General features: G+C 38.4%; 4 protein-coding genes across 7 annotated transcripts in view; 1 reads left to right on the top strand and 3 right to left on the bottom strand.

Annotated features, from left to right (window-relative positions):
• Positions 1–14,982, top strand: part of akap6 (A kinase (PRKA) anchor protein 6) — a 240,856-nt gene that overhangs the window by 26,652 nt on the left and 199,222 nt on the right. For all 4 annotated transcript variants that reach the window (XM_067614337.1, XM_067614338.1, XM_067614339.1 and 1 more), the window contains one exon: positions 13,721–14,034. In XM_067614337.1, coding sequence (XP_067470438.1) covers positions 13,787–14,034 — 248 coding nt within the window. In that variant the 5' untranslated portion in view covers positions 13,721–13,786. The remainder of the gene's footprint in view (positions 1–13,720; positions 14,035–14,982) is intronic.
• On the bottom strand, positions 1,222–2,226 carry LOC137200106 (E3 ubiquitin-protein ligase TRIM35-like). Its single transcript, XM_067614781.1, has one exon. The coding sequence runs from the start codon at positions 2,224–2,226 to the stop codon at positions 1,222–1,224; it is 1,005 nt and encodes a 334-aa protein (XP_067470882.1).
• Positions 3,080–5,159, bottom strand: LOC137200267 (E3 ubiquitin-protein ligase TRIM35-like). Its single transcript, XM_067614940.1, has one exon. The coding sequence runs from the start codon at positions 4,928–4,930 to the stop codon at positions 3,812–3,814; it is 1,119 nt and encodes a 372-aa protein (XP_067471041.1). The 5' UTR covers positions 4,931–5,159; the 3' UTR covers positions 3,080–3,811.
• On the bottom strand, positions 5,974–8,052 carry LOC137199763 (E3 ubiquitin-protein ligase TRIM35-like). The gene has a single exon (XM_067614276.1). The coding sequence runs from the start codon at positions 7,527–7,529 to the stop codon at positions 6,480–6,482; it is 1,050 nt and encodes a 349-aa protein (XP_067470377.1). The 5' UTR covers positions 7,530–8,052; the 3' UTR covers positions 5,974–6,479.

Here is a 14,982-nt window from a genome sequence, read left to right as displayed (position 1 = left end):
AGACAGAACAAATTTAAACAGTAAAACAACACGAGACCAGTGCAAAAATGATCAAAATGTCATAATAAAACCACTAAAATACATTTAAAATGAATATAACAACAATACAACAGTAATGACGATGATGAAACTACTCAGTACAGATCACTTCATTCTTTATTAATTTTGACAGTATATCATCAGGTGTCTCTATTATTTTATCCACCCTGTGTATATAATCACAGTGATCATAATAATGCATCAGTACAGAAAAATGTTCCTTTTTCACTGAAATATTTAAAGTTTGAATCTTTACTTCTAAATTAACTTTGACAAAGTGACTCATGATGCTCTGCAGAAAAACACTTTTTAACTAAACAATAACCCACATTGAACAACAAGCTCAAGACTCATAACATCTGAATCACAGAAAATGAATATACAGTAAACATCACACAGGCTTCTGATAATTTATTCTTCCTGTACAGTCACATTTTTTTCTTGCAGCACGTCACAATCATTATTTTTCTGCCACTGATCCTGATCTGAATCCTTTAATATCGGCATCTGCTGATAAAGATATGGATTAATGTTTAACTGAAGAATGAGATTCCCTACATTGATATCACATGATCCACTAGAGAGAAGACGTATCATTCTGTCGGTGTTATTGGAACTACAGAAACACTCATGATTGAACAGCTGCTCACAAATGAGCTTTGGGCCCCAAAAACAGCTGAGTTTCATTTTGGCCCGTCATCAAGTGACTCACAGAATAAACGTTAATTAGCAATTTGCCTACATCGGCACTTGTCACTGCTACTCTTTGTCGTAAAAGGACTCACTAACAGATTGAGGTGGACAAACAGTAATAAAAGAGTGGATTGATCAACTGCACGGATTGGCCATCATACTGAATCTTAGGATCAGAGACATTTCAAAATGGACCAGACAAGCTTGTTTTTCGGTGGTACGCAGCCTTACTTTTCTGACCAGACCAGTAAACAAATGGGCTGTGAATTGAAACATCAGTTTTGCAGCAGTCTAGTGAGGTTAGAGGGGACTGACTCCAACAAACTCAGTGTGGAAACAGTCTAAGTTATGATGTTTCTATTGCTATTAGTGGGGAATCAGACATCAGTACTGGCTGAGGACTTAATGTGTAATTATTGTGTATTGTTGTGTATGGTGTGTGTTATCTCATATGTCAGTGTCTAAGACGAATTTCCATTTTATGTAAATTTAATGGTTAAGAAAGTAATCTGAATCTGATTCTGAATCTGAGGCGGCTCCATAGAGGAAAGCACTATGCTGGTGTGTATCGAAGTATCTGGATGTCTCTGGGAGTCCAGAAGAGTTCTGTCTCTGTCCAACTCTCAGTCTGGACAGATATCTACCCAGGGAGACCACTGAGGGGTCTGGATCAGAAGTTCTGGGGTTTTGACTGGAGGAGATTACCTTCTCCTTCACTTTGTCCAACATGTCGAAGGCCAGGTTGTTCAGATGTTTCTCCATGTCTATCGCAGCTCCTGTTACGGGCTGCGGGTCATTTGGCGGGGAAAAATGGGCTATTTCAGCCGCGATGCCGTACCTCTCCTGGAACGAGACGTCTTCGGCTCTCAGCACATCCTCCGTGGTTCTGATTGTGTCCGAAAGAGCTTCTACGTCTCTGCTCAGAGCCTCGATCTTCTTTTTTATCATCTCACTTTTCTGCTTCTTTTCTTTCCTCAGAGCGGTGATCCTTGCCCGCTCTTCCCTTTTGAGAAAGTTCTTCAGCATCAAGTACACGTCCTTTATCTGCCTCTCTGTGTCTTCAGCCTGGACTTCGATGTTCGCTGCCGTCTGAACAAAGTTTCCTTTGTAATCACTGAAGAGCTCCAGTTTCTCCTGTAATGGCTTCAGGAGTTCCCGATGTCCGTCGCTGTAATCCTGACCAGCTTCAGCGACGCGTCTGATGCTATTGTTAGTTTGAGCTTCTGTCTGCTGGTCCAGACAGAAGAGTCTGGGATTCTCAGCATGCAGACTTCGGACTCTAGCTCTCTCTCTTAAAAAAGCCTCACACTGGTTCTTCAGCCCCAAGTTTCGAGGTGGATCACTTTGTGAAGATCTTCTTCTACAGAGTGGACACTCATGAGATGGTTTCTCTGTCCACCACCTCTGCAAGCAGGCTTTACAGAAATTGTGGCTGCATGACAGGAAGACTGGATCTTTAAAGATTTCCTGGCAGACAGGACAGGAGAGATTCATTTCTGACTGAAAAGCCATTTTCTCTCCAAATCATAGATCACAGCAGCTCAAACAGCTCCAACCAACCGATCCTCCACTCCCAAGTCAAATTAATTTGTATATCCTAGTATCACATACAGTCTCAAAGGTCTTCACAGGTCCACAACGGCAACAGGTCCCAACACAATCCAATGTCTTGATGAGGAGAAGAAAATCTCCTGGAGTCATCAACTGGTTGTAGTTGCAGTGTTCTGGTATTACCAGTTGACTCTGGTAGAGAGTTTCAGGCTTCACCTGAACATAAATCTGTGCCTATGTGTTTGTTAGTCTTTTAATCAAGATAAAGATCAATACTGTTTCCTGGTTGGTAGCAGGTGTTTCAGGTAAAGGGTGGATCTTGTGTCTGTAAACTCTAATAGATGTGGGTTGTGTTTCATTCCAAGCGTTGCTTTCATAACTCACAAAAGTACCAAGAAGGAGAAACTCATACACCACATTTAAATAAACTGCTTTTTCTTAGACATCCCACCTGAACATTATGGAGCTACATTATGGATGTTTAGTCAAGTCATCTTATTTGGTTTTAATAGCACCAAAACAAGTTATGAAGTGTCTCCACCCAGCTGGCAGGTCGGTTACAGTAATCATATGATAACAAGTTCCTGTAAGTCTATAAATATAACATGATCAACCTCAGCTATGCATGACATGTGTACAGTCAACATAGTTTTTGAGCAATCAGATCACAACCATTTGTTTTTAGTGTTAATGTTTAACTGTAGCAGCCCTGTTAACAATGTAAAACCAAGATCACTTCAGTACGACAACGTTCACACCTTTTCACTTATGCACAGTTTGTTTTAAATTACAGAACTAATCACTTAACAAACTCTGTCGGCTGCTACGTTTAAAATGAAAGTATCAGCTTATGATTTTAGTTCCTTGTATCCATATGCAGGTGGAGCAAACTCCACCCCCTGATGATGATGATGATGATGATGGAATTAGAGTCAGTGAGTCTGAAGTAATTTACTTTATTATTTCCTGATTTTTGACGTTATGTCAGCCTCATGTAAATGATCACAGTAAACATAATAACAAACATTTCAAAGACAATTATTACAAACAGTAGAGATTTAGTGTCTTCCACATCAACATGATATTAAGTCTGCATCCAAATACAGGCTTTAAATAAAGTAATAAAATGACATCTGATTTGACAAAGTGCCAAACAGAATGAATGAATGTCATTGTACTTCATAAAGAAACACTCAGTATCTGATCTCGTTAATTACACTCACTTGTCAGTTTAAAATAATGCACAAAACAACAGTCCTACATTTATGAAGGGTATATAGTAATTCTTGAGTATATATTTGTATATGTATATGTATAAGAACTAAATATGTAGAATTGTGGAGTTGCAGTTTTCAACAAAATAAACATAAAAACAAGAGTCAAGATAGTTTTTCTTGGAATCTATATATATATGAATAAACAAATTATTCATTAAACATACTGTGCATCCTTCTCTGTTTCATCACAATCATCCTTTTACAGTTACACTTTGAAGCTGCTGTTTTCTCAAGTCTAAAACCCAATATTCCTATGTTCTGTAAAGATTATTGATATTGGTTGAAGACTGGGATATTCTTCGGGTTGAAGGAGCTGTGAGTGGTGAGAAATGTGACTCGTAACCCCTAAGATTGAGTCCTGAAGTTTCATTACTTGGTGGAAAAGCGAGACTAAGCCTCGTCCTGGATGCAGCTCTGATTATATTGCAGAGGTTAGATACCTCTGGGTCTCTAGGACGGTACCACAGGGGATCAGTACTTGTCTTTGGCTGCAGAACCTCAGAAGTGGTGACCATCTCCTTCATCTTGTCTAAGACAACAGAGGGCAGGTTGTTCAGGTGTTTGTCCATGTCTAACAGAGCTCCTGGGATCGGCTCTGGGACGTCAGGGAGGGGTTGTTGGACTCTTTCAGCTGCAGTCTTGTAGTTCTGCAGGAAACGGAGATCTTCAGCTCTCATCGCCTCCTCTGTGGCTCCGATTGTGCCTGAAAGAGCTGCTATCTCTTTGTCTAGAGCTTCAATCTTCCTCTTCAACATCTGACTCTTCTGCTTCTCTTCTTTCCTCAGTGCAGTGATCCTGACCTTCTCTTCCTTTTGTAGAAACTGCTGAAGCATCGAAAACACGTCCTTAATCTGCCTCTCTGTGTCTTTATACTGGAGTTCAATGTCCTTTGTTGTTTGATCAAAGTTTTGTTTAATGTCATTAAAGAGCTCCAGTTTCTCCCGGAAAGGCTTCAGGAGTTCCTGAAGTAGATTTTTGTTATCTCGTGCAGCTTCGTTGATGGGTCTGATGCTGTGGTTGGTGTGTGTTGCTGAATGCAGACAGATGACACACACTGGCTGCTGATGGTTTAGACAAAATAGTCTGAGTCTCTCATTATGCAGCCTACAGCGAGGTTTAGCTCCTGCTGAAGCTGTCTGAGCTCTGTCCTCTAAAAAAGCCTCACACAGGTTCTTTAGTGCCAAGTTTCGAGGTAGATTCCTATGTAAAAATCTTCTCCTACAAACTGGACACTTGTGAGATGGTTTCTCTGTCCACCACCTCTGCAAGCAGGCTTTACAAAAACTGTGGCCGCACGACAGGAGGACCGGATCTTGAAATATTTCGCAACAGACGGGACAGGAGAGATTCATTTCTGATTGAAAAGCCATTTTCTCTCCAAGTTATAGATCACAGCAGCTCAAACAGGTCCAACCAGCCAATCTTCCACTCTCAAGTCAAATTAATTTGTATATCCCAGTATCATATACAGTCTTAAAGGTCTTTACAGGTCCACAACGGCAACAGGTCCCAACACAACCAAATGTCTTGATGAGGAGAAGAAAATCTCCTGGAGTCATCAGCTGGTTGTAGTTGCAGTGTTCTAGTATTACCAGTTGACTCTGGTAGAGAGTTTCAGGCTTCACCTGAACATAAATCTGCATCTATGTGTTTGTTAGTCTTTTAATGAAGATAAATCAATACTGTTTCCTGGTTGGTCTCAGGTGTTTCAGGTAAAGGGTGGATCTTGTGTCTGTAAACTCTAATAGATGTGGGTTGTGTTTCATTCCAAGCGTTGCTTTCATAACTCACAAAAGTACCAAGAAGAAGAAACTCATACACCACATTTAAATTAAATTGCTTTTTCTTAGACATCCCACCTGAACATTATGGAGCTATAAGCTGCTTTATGAAGTTGTTTGATGGTTGTTTAGTCAAGTCATCTTATTTGGTTTTAATAGCACCAAAACAAGTTATGAAGTGTCTCCACCCAGCTGGCAGGTTGGTTACAGTAATCATATGATAACAAGTTCCTGTAAGTCCATAAATATAACATGATCAACCTCAGCTATGCATGACATGTGTACAGTCAACATAGCTTTTGAGCAATTAAATCACAACCATTTGTTTTTAGTGTTAATGTTTAACTGTAGCAGCCCTGTTAATGTAAAACCAAGATCACCTCAGTACGACAACGTTCACACCTTTTCACTTATGCACAGTTTGTTTTAAATTACAGAACTAATCACTTTACAAACTCTGTCGGCTGCTACGTTTAAAATGAAAGTATCAGCTTATAATTTTAGTCCTTTGTATCCATATGCAGGTGGAGCAAACTCCACTCCCTGATGATGATGATGATGATGATGATGATGATAATGATGGAATTAGAGTCAGTGAGTCTGAAGTAATTTACTTTATTCTCTCCTGATTTTTGACGTTATGTCAGCCTCATGTAAATGATCACAGTAAACATAATAACAAACATTTCAAAGACAATTATTACAAACAGTACAGAAAGATTTAATTTCTTCCACATCAACATGATATTAAGTCTGAATCTAAAATATATTCTTTAAATGAAGTGACGTCTGATTTGATAAAGTGCCAAACAGAGCAGAATGAATGTCATTGTACTTCATAAAGAAACACTCGATATCTGATCTCATTAATTACACTCACTTGTCAGTTTAAACTAATGCACAACACAACAGTCCAACTTTATGAAGTGTATACAGTAATTCTTAGGTATGTATGTATATATATATATATATATATATATATATATATATATTTATATAAATTAAATATGTAGAATTGTGGAGATACAATTTTCGACAAAAATAAACATAAACATACAATCTATATATGTGAATAAACAAAACATCCATTCATTCAACATACATGCTTCTCTGTTTCATCACAATCAACCTTTTACAGTTATACTATGCTGTTTCCAGTATTAATTACTGTTGGCGGCTGAAGACGGGACGGACGGGACTCCTTGATTTCACCCTTCATTGACTGAGCGAGACTAAAGCTCTTCCTGGTCAAAGCCTTGATTCTACAGCTGAGGTCAGATATCTCTGGGTCTCTAGGACGGTACTGCAGGGGCTCAGTTCTTGTCTTTGGCTGCAGAACCTCCTTCATCTTGTCTAAGACAACAGAGGGCAGGTTGTTCAGGTGTTTGTCCATGTCTAACAGAGCTCCTGGGATCGGCTCTGGGACGTCAGGGAGGGGTTGTTGGACTCTTTCAGCTGCAGTCTTGTAGTTCTGCAGGAAACAGAGATCTTCAGCTCTCATCACCTCCTCTGTGGCTCTGATTGTGCCTGAAAGAGCTGCTATCTCTTTGTCTAGAGCTTCAATCTTCCTCTTCAACATCTGACTCTTCTGCTTCTCTTCGCCCCTCAGTGCAGCGATCCTGACCTTCTCTTCCCTTTGTAGAAACTGTTGAAGCATCGAAAACACGTCCTTAAACTGCCTCTCTGTGTCTTTATACTGGAGTTCAATGTCCTTTGTTGTTTGATCAAAGTTTTGTTTAATGTCATTAAAGAGCTCCAGTTTCTCCCGTAAAGGCTTCAGGAAGTCCTGAAGTCCGTGTTTGTAATCCCGTGCAGCTTCGTCGATGGGTCTGAAGCTGTGGTTGGTGTGTGTTTTTGAATGCAGACAGATGACACACACTGGCTGCTGATGCTCCAAACAGAAGAGTTTGAATTTCTCAGCATGCAGACTGCAGAGAGGCTCAGCTCCTGCTGAAGCTCTCTGAGCTCTCTCCTCTAAAAAACACTCACGCAGATTCTTTAGTGACAAGTTTGGAGGTGGATCACTCTGCAAAGATCTCGTCCTGCAAACTGGACACTCACGAGATGGTTTTTCTGTCCACCACCGCTGCCAACAGGCTTTACAAAAACTGTGGCCGCACAACAGAAGGACCGGCTCGTGAAAGATTTCATGACAGACAGGACAAGAGAGATTTGTTACTGAAGCCATTTTCTCTTCAAGTGAAGCTACAAACACAGCAGGCAGAAAGTTCAAAGACTTCAGTTCCAGTCCCTCCTGTAGAAAGTTATCTGAAAATGTCTTCAGTCAACAGCTGGTTGAAGTCGCAGTGTTCTCAGTATTTACTCTGTTCCCTCCTGAAGCTCTTCTCTTTTTTTGGAGCTTTATAGTCAGTCTTTATACGTTTCTTTCTCAAAGAAGAAATACTTTTATTTCTTTGTTTGTTTGTTGTGATTCTGATAAGGGAGATCATTACCAGGCCATAAATGCTGAACCATGAACTGTAATAGAGCTGTGGTGTGTTTCATTACAAGAGATCTGTAGATGAATAACATAAAGCACATTTAAATAACCTGTACCTTCTCCCATACTGTATGTTCCACCTGTACCAAAAATCATGGAGCCGTCCTCCTAATCTGACATGAATTTCAAATTTACCATAATATTGTTTTGTGTCAATGTTGTCAGTGTATTTACTGTTGCACCGATGGAAAATTATGACATTTTATGAGGTTTTAATGACACCATAACGAGCCAAAAGGCTTCTTACATGGAGGAAATGTTTCTGATAAGTCTCCTAAAGTGTGTGTGTTATGTTCACAGTCAGCATTGTTTTCAAGCTTTAAAACCCACCTGTGTACGTGCAGTTAAGCACTCAGCAAGTATTTGGTTATTTTAGATTTCTGGGTGTTGAACGGAGTTCTGCAAGGGCCTTAAACCGAGACCTGGTCCCACAGAATTTGAGACTTATATTAATATTATTTCTCCTTTAAAGACAAAGTTATATGGTTACTTTGACAAGGCTTTCACACACATAAAAAAACAACAAATCTGACAACAGACCAACACAGAATATGGAGCAAATAAGTAGAGCATTAGTAGATCAAATTTTTGTAAATGTTGCAGTTCAATCTTCATCTCCAAATCCCATCTAGAGCATCTCACAGTGAGCCTGAGAGTAAGGCATATAAATGAAATGAACATATGAACAGATGGACGGGTGAAGGAGGGGCACGGAGACAAAAAGATGGCTGCTGAAATGTGATTGTACAAGGATGAAGGGAAGAAAAAGGGTTTGTAGAGATGGAGAATGAAATGACAGAGATAAAAAAAAGGAAGACAGAAGAGCTGCAGAGAAAAAGGAAGTTAGAGAGGAAGAATAATGAGATTAAACTGCTGAGGAAACAGGAGAGAGGAAGGTAGTTCTGCCTTTGTTTCTCTGAGTCGGTTTCCTGCTTATTCTTCACCGAAATCTGTATTTTCCATTTATTATTTATCAGTTTTAAAGGAAGAATGTGTAGAATTTAGTGGCATCTAGTGGAACAGACTTGGCATAAATGGAATATAATATTCATAAGTATGTTTTATTTTGGGTATAATCCCATGAAAATAAGAATTGTTGTGTTTTCGTTACCTTAGAATGAGCCCTCTATATCTACATAGGGAGCGGCTCCTCTTCCATTGAGGCCGCCATGTTGCACCGCCATGTTTCTGTTTAGCCATAGGTCCAGCATTAATCTGTAACTTGCAGACACACATACTATCCCGGGTTTGTTTGTGGTTTGCATACCAGCAACATTTTTGGTTAAATTAAAAACACAGACGAGTATTGTTAAGTTTAGTTATTGTTTATTGGTTTAGTTCTGCATTTTATAATTCAATCATATTCTTTCTGTGCTACTTACCGTACCCACCATGTGCTCCACAAACAAAAGGAGGAGGCACTTAACTACTTCCTGTATTTATACACTGGGTTATGTCATCAGTGATGTCACTGGGTTAGACCAAGTATTGGGGGGATTTATGTTATTTCATTTAATGTTTGGTTTAGTATCGATATGATTTGTACTTGTTTTGGCTCAGGTTGAGGGTTAATGTTGTGGATGCGTTTTGTGTAAACAATGTTGACTGATACAAGTAGCGTTGTTATATGCCAGGTGGTATAAGGGAAAGGACACCCCCGCAATAAATATGGTTCTGCCTGATAGATTGGAGGGCCTATTTAAGGGGAGAGATGTAGGTTTAGGGGGAGCAGAAATTAGAGGATGGCGGTGTAGCTGTGTGCACGTGATCATGCTAGTGAGTTAAGCTAGTTAACTTTGATTTTGCTTGTGTTAATTTCATTTTTTTGAGACACCTTTTTGGTTTGAATAAATCAGTTTTTACTCATTCAGCAAGAGTCTGCCTCCTACCACCTTCCTAGCCACTATGGTCAGGCTTCCTCACAAGTAGGTATTCAGTTAGTTGCAATCTGCAACTTCACCACTAGATGTCACTAAATCCTACACGCTGCTCCTTTAAGAGGGTTCTGTCCTGTTAGCTTACACAGCTAATCTTTATTTAGCGTAGCTTGTACAGTAGCTGTTAATAAGCTTTTACAGATGCCGGCAGAGAGAGATTATCATACATGAACAGGAGATTTATTGCTCATATGTGGCAGTAAACACAACACATGGTAGTTGTGTCACTATATATCCTGAGCTTCTCTACAGCTGCACACAGTCTGATAAATTGCTTCAAGTGATGTCACTTTGGGCTGAAGACTGTAAGTTTGTTTAGTGACTCTACCGGAATAACACACATATATCTGTACGGTTGCTTTAACGGAGTGAAGTTGCATTGTGGGTAATCTAGGAGAAAAGGAAAAGGAATGGATTGAATTAAAACGATGATATTTCTGGTTCTGCTGCATTGATTTTGATCCTTGTATTGACAATATGACAACGTGATAGGGGTGATTTAATCATTCTACACAGCATGGCTTTATCTCATAGGAGACAACACAGGTACTTATCTACACTACTGATACTCTCTTATATACAAGGTGTTTATCGGCTACCAAAGCTTCTACCTACGGAGCCCGAGAAGGGCCACGGAGGAAAAAAAAAAATTAATTTGTGCTCTCAATATAATAATTAGTGTGCATGTGTGTTCAGTGAAGAGTGAGTAAAACTTGTTTGATTTACTTCAGGTTTGTGAGCAATCGCAGCTGAAGACTTTCCTGTTTGCCTTTCATTAAACCACATTGAGGGTTAATATTTTACACTGCACTGTTACTTTTATTCTCTTGTTTTATCTCTCTTATTCCCTTTTTAGCTTCTTTTTTTATCTCCAAATGTAACACTTTTTAATTGTTTTTAAATGTGTTTTTACTTGTGTTGCTTTTATATTCTGTTTTAATGCCTTTGATGCTCCCGAATCCCGAAGTATATTCACATATCTTAGACGAATCTCATATATCTTTAAATTGAAAGCACAAATTAGCTAGATATTTTTTCCTCCACGGCCCCTCAGAGGCTGCTAATGGCTGATCAGCTCTGACTACGACACTGTGACATTTAACTGTAACTCCTTGGTGGAATAAAGAGCACATTTGTTCTGTATGATGTGTTTTAGTAAAACATTAAACGAGTGATTGACACAGAGGTGCATGCAGCAGAAAGTTGGCCTTGTGATCTTGGCGGCAGTGATAAAAACTGAAGTTTATCATGACATGATAACGTATGAAAACAACAGCTGTGTCGGTGAAAAGGTGGATTTAAAGATCTGCACTTTATTTCTTAAAAGTGTTTCCCTTTTTAGGATAATTTTTTTAACTTCACCTCTGTCCATGATATACTTTTAGATTTCTCTTTTTCTCTTTATCTGTCTCACTGTGTTTCCTTATCTGTGTTGGTGTGATAGTGAACAGCTGTTTCTTCACTTCATCAGCTGTGTATGAAGGTCACTGTGGGATTTATATCTCTGTGTGTGTTTCTTCACAGTCAGACATTTGATGTCAGACTGAAAGGTCAGACTGTAATGTAGCAGCTCTCTAACTGGTTCATCACTCACTGCTGCTGACTTCTTATTGGCCGGGAGGCTTTGTGAACTACAATAACACTAACTCAGCTACATTTATTCATTTGTTAATACATGATCATGACTTAAAGCAGTATAATGCTATTTTTGTTTGACTTTAACAAGATAAGACTTTATTGGTTTTCAGACGAGGGGAATTCACGTGTTTCTATTTGATAACAAGGGTTGGGTTTTGTTTAAAATGATAAAACACTCAGTATCAGCTGTGACTGATTCATGTTGATGCTGTAATTAGTTCACTTGCTAAAAGGTCAAAATGAACCATGGCTGTCGGCTGGTGTTTGTTCTCAGTCAGACGATTTGTGAAGCAAAAATAAGCTGAGTAACATTTAAAAGGTTTTAACTCTTATTTCAAAATGTCAAATACACATAATACATTTATCTCAGCTTTTTGATGCTGTTTGTTTTGTGTTGGATTTCCTTTTTTTTTCTCCCCTTCTTTACCTTCCTCTTCTAAAAAAGAAGGCGGGAAATTCTGATAGAAGAATAAACTATAGATTTATGGAATACTTCCAAATAGATTCTCAAATATGAAATGGGATCAAAGACATTTTTCTATTAATTCAGAATTAATACAACATTGTATAATCAAAGTCAGTACTGTAAAATTGTCATTATTTATTTATTTATTTATTATTTTAATTTATTGTATAATTTATTGTATGATGTATCACTGGGTGACACACCCACACACATTATTTATATATATATCATTAAAAAATGTATTGTCATCATTACATGGACTATGTAACATAAGTAAAATGTATGAAATGCCATGATGACAATAAAATAAAGTATATATATATAAAAAAACAAATACACTCAATATTTAATTAATAAAATTTCACATCCTCTGCTGCTCATCTCATTTTTAATTTTTAGCTACAAGTTGTAAACATTAATTAGTCTCTTGACCAATAAAAGAACAGATCTCAACTGAGTGTTTTAGTTATTTTAATTATACTTATTTATTCTTGAGTCACAATTTAATAAACTTTAGTCACTAAACCCAAATAGATTAAATAAGATAATGGTACTGTATTAACATTTGATAAAATCATATTCAACCTCAGCTCTAATTATCTAAATCACAACAATCTAAATCACATTTTCTCAGTAATATTTTCCTGTAAATCCTGTTTCCATGCGCGATGGTCAGAATACTGTTTCAAAAGCTGTAGTTTTTTAGATATTTAGTCCAAAAAATAAGAGAAGCAGCCTTAAAAAAACACAATTTGCATAATAAAGTTCTGCTAATTGATTCATCTATCAGTCGATGGAAACAAATTAATCAGCAACTGTTTTGATTTTTCAAACAAAAGTGTCAAATGTGCTGAATCTAGCGTCTGCAGTGTGAAGATTTGTAAACTGAATATTTTTTGACAATTTATTGACCAAAAAAATATTTGAGAAAATAATCAGCAGATAAATAGATAATGAAATTAATAATAAATAGTAACAATAAAAATGATGACTTCTTTTCCAGATAATAAACTTCCCAAATTACCAGAAATATTAAAGAGGACGTGACCTCAGCTTCCCTCAGTGGTGACTTTAGTCCTGTTTTCAGATTTGCCTTTTGTGTTTTAAGATGATTTCTTGCTTTTTCAAGCTTGTTTCACGTCTGGATGTGTGTTCAGATGTAGGAATGTGGGTGTATGAGTCTTTGTTCTTAGATGTAGGACATTGGGTGAGTGTGTGTGTGTGTGTGTGTGTGTGTGTGTGTGTGTGTGTGTGTGTATCATCCTTGTATGAAAGCAGCAGCCGCGGTGCTGTCTCCTCCAGCTCATTGATTTGCAGCTCGTCTTTCCTCCAGACCAGAAAATTGACTTATAATAATCCGGCTCGTCTGTAGTTTTATTCTTGTGAGGACGCCGTTGAGATGATGTCTCTGTCACTAACCTTAACAATCACAACCACACTTTTCCTGGGAAATAACTGATGATGTAGAGTTTAAAGCTGGTTAATATTAACACACATTTATGTACTTTATGCACGCAGTATTTCTAACATTGTGTCCTGTGTCTTCTATCGGTCTTATCTTTTCCCAGTAACTTGTTTTTGTTCATTTACTCTTGTCTTTCATCATCCCTCCTTATTTTCTCACCTCCTTTCTCTCTTTTGCTCAATTTATCCTTCCCTCTATTATCTCTTTGCCTTTTCGTAACTTTTGTCTTTCCATCTTCTCTTCCTTCCTGCTATCCCTCCTTCCTAGGTATATATTTCTTCTTTCCTTCCCTCATTATTGTTGTTTTCTTTCTCTGTATTTCTGTATTTTGACACATCTCCACATATTTCTCTCTCTCTCTCTTTCTCTCCAGTTTACTCCAATGAAGCTCGTCCACTGAAATTAGGAATCCTGCGCCTCTCTCTCCCTCTCTCACACCATGAGCGTCTTAGCTCTCTCGCCCGTGGCTCCTGAGCCGCTGTCTCCGATGGTCACCTCTGTCACTCCGACCCTGGACCTTGACACCTCCACCTCCCCCACCACCGCGTCCACCGCCACCACCACCAACCCCTTCACCCTGGACCAGGAGCATCAGTCACAGGATGGGGAGTCCTCGCCGGGCCCCAGCCCCAGCCCCGGCAGCCTCACTGAAGGAGGACCTCACCTGGGGAGAGACCCCCGCCACAGGTAACCAATCAGCAACCAGAACAATCTTTATTTTGAGTCTTTTCATTTGTTCTGATGGTCTAAGACAGGGGTTCGTCCTTGAGAATCTATGCAGGAACCTGCGTGTTGAGCGAGCTGATTGGTTGATAATCCTCTCTAAGGCTGCAACTAATAATTATTTTCATTATCGATTAATCTGCTGATCCATTTCTCAATAAGTCAATTAATCGTTCAGTCTATGAAATGATAAATTGGCCACATTGATGTCTTCAGTTTGCTTGTTTTGTCCGACTAACAGTCTAAAATGTTAACATATTCAATTTACTGTCATATATGAAAAGGAAAAGCAGCAAATCCTCACATTTGAGAAGCTGGAAACAGGAAATGTTAAGGAAACTGATTAATCGATTTTCAAAATTGTTGCAGATTAATTTTTTTGACAATCGATTGATCCATTAATCGTTGCAGCTCTATTCTTCTCTAATTTTTCTGTCAGAGTTTGGCTAAACATTTCACGGATGTTGTGGTTTGTTTACACCGTCACCAGGGTGAAATTTATTTCCATTTCCTGATTTCTTGTGCATTAGTTTTGATAATTTGATTTGCTAAACGTGACACTGCCTCCTAGTGGACACGTTTGTTACACTCCTACTCTGCAACAGTAGACATATGCTGTACTGTTTATCTAAATATGTGTACAAATAGATGATATTAGTTTGGCAGCCACAGTTTGTAGGTTTTGTTGTAGTTTTTGCTTGTTTTTTGCTGTTTGGTTAATTTTATTTGATTTATTTTGTTGTTGTGTTTGTTTTTTCTTTTTCTCTTTGCAGCCAATGGGTGTAGAGTATAAGTGGTGGATGTGTACAGATTGATTTGGTTTGTTATGTTGTTTTGATAAAGTAAAAACCCTGAACAGAGACGCTGTCACATCTTATCTGAGTTTTTGATTCATGCTGAGTATATGTATTT

Source organism: Thunnus thynnus, chromosome 16, assembly GCF_963924715.1.
Source record: "Thunnus thynnus chromosome 16, fThuThy2.1, whole genome shotgun sequence".
Classification (NCBI taxonomy): domain Eukaryota; kingdom Metazoa; phylum Chordata; class Actinopteri; order Scombriformes; family Scombridae; genus Thunnus; species Thunnus thynnus.
The sequence above is the reverse complement of the archived record's forward strand: the minus strand, read 5'-3'. Positions and strand labels throughout refer to the sequence as shown.

What these genes read in the sequence shown, in the direction of transcription:
- LOC137199763 (XM_067614276.1), bottom strand. Translation starts at nt 7,529, where the DNA reads ATGGCTTCAGTAACAAATCTCTCTTGTCCTGTCTGTCATGAAATCTTT.
- LOC137200267 (XM_067614940.1), bottom strand. Translation starts at nt 4,930, where the DNA reads ATGGCTTTTCAATCAGAAATGAATCTCTCCTGTCCCGTCTGTTGCGAA.
- LOC137200106 (XM_067614781.1), bottom strand. Translation starts at nt 2,226, where the DNA reads ATGAATCTCTCCTGTCCTGTCTGCCAGGAAATCTTTAAAGATCCAGTC.